Consider the following 5,232-nt stretch of genomic DNA (forward strand, 5'->3'; position numbering starts at 1 on the left):
AAAAAAAAAAAAAAGAATATCTATTCTTAAAAGCCTATGAGATTTGAGAGCTTTTCCTTTGAGAATGGGAATGAAAAAAGGATGTCCACTATCATCAGTTCTATTAGGCATTGTGCTAGAAAAGAAGACTCGGCACCTGTAGCTCAAGCAGCTAAGGCACCAGCCACATACACCTGAGGTGGCAGGTTCAAATCCAACCCAGGCCTGCCAAACAATAATGATGACTGCAACCAAAAAATAGCTGGGAGTTGTGGCAGGCACCTGTAGTCCCAGCTACTTAGGAGGCAGAGGTAGGAGAATTGCTTGAGTCCAGGAGTTGAAGATTCCTGTGAGCTGTGATGCCATAGCACTCTACCCTGGGTGACAGCTTGAGGCTCTGTCTCAAAAAAAAAAAGAAAAAGAATAAGGAAAGAAGAAAGGTATAACATTTGGAAGGAAATAAAGAAATTATCTTGGCTTGGCGCCTGTGGCTCAAGCGGCTAAGGCACCGGCCACAAACACTTAAGGTGGCGGGTTCAAATCCAGCCCGGGCCCGCCAAACAACAATGACAGCTGCAACCAAAAAATAGCCAGATGTTGTGTCAGGCGTCTGTGGTCCCAGCTACTTGGGAGGCTGAGGCAGTAGATTTGCTTGAGCCCAGGAGTTGGAGGTTACTGTGAGCTGCGATGCCACAGCACTCTACCCAGGGGGACAGCTTGAGGCTCTGTCTCAAAAAAAAAAAAAAAAAAGAAATTATCTTTGTTCTCAGATGATATGATTGCATAGAAAATCTAAAATAATATACACAAATTATAAGAATAAAAAAGTGTAGCAAATTTTTTATTTAAGAAAGGATTAATAGCATTTTTTATGTGTTGGCAAATAGAAAATGAAAAAAAATTTTTTGAGACAGAGTCTCACTTTTTGACCCTGGCTAGAGTGCCATGGTTTCAGTCTAGCTCATAGCAACCTTAAACTCATGGAGTTTAAGCAATCTTCCTGCCTCAGCCTCCTGAGCAGCTAGGTCTACTGCACCCGCCACAAAACAGGATAATTTTTCTATTTTTAGTAGAGACAGGGTCTTGCTCTTGGTAAGGCTGGTCTGGAACTTCTGAGCTCCAGGGATCCTCCTGCTTTGACCTCTCAGAGTGCTAGGATTATAGGCATGAGCCACCATGCCTGGCCATAAAATGTAATTTTTTTTAAAAAAGTTACTATTTATAATAGTATGGAAAATATCAGCACTTAGGAATATGTCTAAGAAAAGAGGCATAAGAAAATTATAATACTGAGAGACATTAAAGAACTAAATACACACACACCTCATACATTAGAGGATTCAATACTGTAAAGATAAAAATCTGCCCAAATTGACCTATAGATTTAATGTAATTCCAGCTAACATTTTAAAACATTATGTGTATTATGTGTGCTGCATATGAGTTCATGTGGGTATGTGTATTTAACTTGACAAAGTAATTGTAAAATTAATACAGGAATCCAAAAGGCCAAGAATAGCCAAGATATCTCAGAAAAGAAGAATAAGGTGAAAATATTTTCTCTACAAATATTAACATTCATATAGAGCTAAAGTCATCAAAATAGCATGGTATTAGCACAAAGACACACAACCAGAACAATGGAACAGAAAAGAAAGCTCAGAAATATACCACACATAAATAGGTATTTTTATTACCCAGGTGACAATATTGTCCAATGAATGGGTATCCTTTACAGAAGATATCCTTTCCAGAAAATTGGATGTCAATATAAAAAAATAAATATAATAAAAGTGGACCTCTACCTTATACTATATATAAATTACTGAGCTCTGTCCTTACTTCGGGAAAAGTTAAAGGAGAAAGTTACCAGAGAGCTCACGTTGTCCACCCATCTATAGATCTTATCACAAAATAAAAAGTTTAAGAATTTTTAATTCCTTTGTCCCCAGGGGCCAACTGGATCCTTCAATAGAGGATATGCTCACAGGAGTTACCTTAATGTTTTCTTCCTGAAGTAAGCTATTATGTTGCTTTAAGTCCAAGTTTTTTCCTCGCTCATATCGAAGCTCTTTTTCAGCAGAGTTGCATAGAACCTGGAGCCGGTTCAAATTCTGACGAAGTTGTTTAATTTCCTCTTGCTGCTGGTCTTTTAGTTTTTCTCTAGATGATGGACACTAAAGCAAACGTTTTAAAAGGAAAAACATGGACAATTTGAAAGACGATTTGTAAAACAGGTTCAAGCTGTCAGAACCAGAATTGTCAGAATGTGATTATTCACAGGTTAATGTTTTTAGAGTTAACTTATCTCCAAAAAAATTACTCTTTTACATTTACAGCTATTTGGTACATGTTTATATGATCTGACTCCTGTTATATTAGAGTGGAAATACCAGAAAAATTATGTGAACAAAAGCAGTTAGGCACAGACAAGTAACCTTCTTATTTTTCGTATCAATGAAGAGCAACAGAAGCATGGACAATTTTAGGGTAAAACATGCTTAAAATGGGGAGTCCAAAGAGTCAATATGTGAAGTAGAGCATAAGTGAGTGTGAATGTGTGTGTGTGGTGTCTGCTGACAAGAAGAAAGAAAAAGAAAACTTAGTAAGAAACCTTAAGTTCCTAGCTTCTTCATCACTTTTCCTTTTACTATCTGATGACGGTTCTCCAATTAGTACTCAACACATTCTCTTTTAAGGATGAATAGTGTCTTTACCCATTCATCCATTGATGAACATTTAGGTTAATTCCATAACTTAGTTAAATAACATGGGATTACAGATATCTCTTCAAAATATTTATTTCCGGCTCGGTGCCTGCGGCTCAAGTGGCTAAGGTGCCAGCCACGTACACCTAAGGTGGTGGGTTCGAATCCAGCCTGGGCCCGCCGAACAACAATGACGACTGCAACCAAAAAATAGCTGGGCGCCTGTAGTCGTAGCTATTTGGGAGGCTGAGGCAAGAGACTCACTTGAGCCCAGGAGTTGAGGTTGCTGTGAGCTGTGATGCCATAGCACTCTACCCAGGGGGAGAGCTTAAGGCTCTGTCTCAAAAAAAAAAAAAATTATTTCTAATCCCTTGGAAATATACCTCCAAGGAGTGGAACTGCTGGATCATACAGCAGTTGTTTTTAATTTGGGGGGGAACCTCTATAGTATTTTCCATAATAGCTTTACTAATTTACATTCCTGCCCATAGTGTGTAAATGTTCCATTTTCTTCATATCCTTCTCAACATTTATCCTTTGTCTTTTTGATAATAGCCATTCTAATAAGTGTGAGGTTTGATATCTCCATTGTAGTTTTAATTTCCATTTCCCTAGTAATCAGCAATATGGACGTCTTATTTTGAGAAATGTCTATTCAGGTCCTTGGCTTATTTTTATATTGGGGTGTTTCCTTGCTATTTTGTTGTTTGAGTTCATTACATATTTTGGATATTAACTCCTTATCAAATGTATGGTTTACAAATATTTTCTCCCACTTCATAGGTTGTTTCTTTATTGTTTCCTGTACAGAAGCTTTTTAATTGGAGGCTATCTTATTTATCTATTTTTGCTTTTGTGGATTGTGCTTTTGGGGTCATACTCAAAAAAATCTTTACAAAGACTAATATCAAATTTTTTCCCAAAGTGTCAATCAACAGATGAATGGATAAAGGAAATATGGTACACAGACACACACACACATGCATGTGCACGCGTGCACACGAGGAATACTGTTCAGCCTTAAAAAAGAAAGAAATCCTATCATTTGCAACAACATGGATGAACTTGGAGGATGTCAGACACAGAAAGACAAATACTGCATGATCTCGTTTATGTAGAGAATCTAAAAATGTTGAACACATGGAAGTGGAGAGTAGAATAGTGGTTGCCAGGGACCAGAGAGGGGGGATGTAGAATGAGAGGATGTTAGTCAAAAGATGTAAAGTTTCAGACAGGATGACTAAGTCCTCAAGATTTACTGTATAGCATGGTGACTGTATTTAATAATAATGTATTGTGTTCCTGAAAATTGCTAAAAGAGTAAATCTTAAATGTTCTCATCACAAAAAGGTATGTTAGGTGATAGATGTTAATGAGCTTCACTTAATCATTTCACAATGTATATACTTAAATCAAAACACCACATCATATACCATATACAAGTACATATATACAACATTTTTGTCAATTACATCTTAATAAAGCAGAAAAAAATAAAGGCACATGTACAAAACAACAGCAATATACTCCACTATCGGCCTCTCCAGTGCAATAAAATAGTAGTAATTTGTATTTTCTACAAAAGGTAGGTATACACAGGTGTGCTGAGTAGATAAAGAATATTATATAATTCAACAGATAAGATATACTGAGCATTTCCTTAGTTCTGGTCCAGTATGCTGTCTACAGCTTTCTGAAAAGCCACGGTCATTGTTTTACTTTTATCTTGCTTATGTTGCTTAGACAACACAGAACTCCCCAAGTTTTGTTAGCCCTTAATTCCTATTTTGGTTTAGTTACAAAGGCAATCTAAATCTAGTTTGCTTCTTTTAGAGTTGCAAGACTCTAAGATCCCTACATGAAGTTCTTTAATGGATTATAATGTAATTATTAGGAACTTCAGCTTTGGAATTAGATGTACTTGGGTTTCAGTCTTGAATCTACCATTTACCAGTTGGATGATTTTGGAAGATTATCTCATCTTTCTGCATTTCAGTTTCTTCATCTTAAAATGTGGATAACAATGATAACTTCTGGATGGAGTGAACGGTACTTAAGGTAACACATGCAAGTACTCAGCACAATGCCTGGCACTTAATAAACACTCAGTACATTACCCATCATCGCTGATGCAACCTACGTACATTAACTGCCTTCATCTTCCACCTGAAAACAATTTGGAATGCCTTAATCACCACTCTACCTTCTTGTTTAACCATTTTACAACAGCTTTTTAATAATTAATTAGTAATCAGCAGCTTATAGAACCATTTAATATACCAAAATAGATATGCTGTATGTAGAAACACCACATTTATACCAATGGGGCAAAAGCACAGAACTTTTAGCCTATCATGTTCGGAAAAGTCAGAAGGGTCGGGCTCGGCGCCTGTGGCTCAAGCAGCTAAGGCGCCAGCCACATACACCCAAGGTGGCGGGTTCAAATCCCCAGCCCGGGCCCGCCAAACAACAATGATGGCTGCAACCTAAAAATGGCCAGGCGTTGTGGCAGGCGCCTGTAGTCCCAGCTACTTGGGAGGCTGAG

The 5,232-nt window shown here is 37.6% G+C and overlaps 1 protein-coding gene across 2 annotated transcripts in view; it reads right to left on the minus strand.

Moving 5' to 3' along the window:
• Positions 1-5,232, minus strand: part of CCDC30 (coiled-coil domain containing 30) — a 129,169-nt gene that overhangs the window by 44,172 nt on the left and 79,765 nt on the right. For both annotated transcript variants that reach the window (XM_023518668.1, XM_003799010.2), the window contains one exon: positions 1,977-2,156. In XM_023518668.1, coding sequence (XP_023374436.1) covers positions 1,977-2,156 — 180 coding nt within the window. The remainder of the gene's footprint in view (positions 1-1,976; positions 2,157-5,232) is intronic.

The sequence above is a fragment of the Otolemur garnettii genome, unplaced genomic scaffold (assembly GCF_000181295.1).
Source record: "Otolemur garnettii isolate 467f Iridium unplaced genomic scaffold, OtoGar3 scaffold00144, whole genome shotgun sequence".
NCBI lineage: Eukaryota > Metazoa > Chordata > Mammalia > Primates > Galagidae > Otolemur > Otolemur garnettii.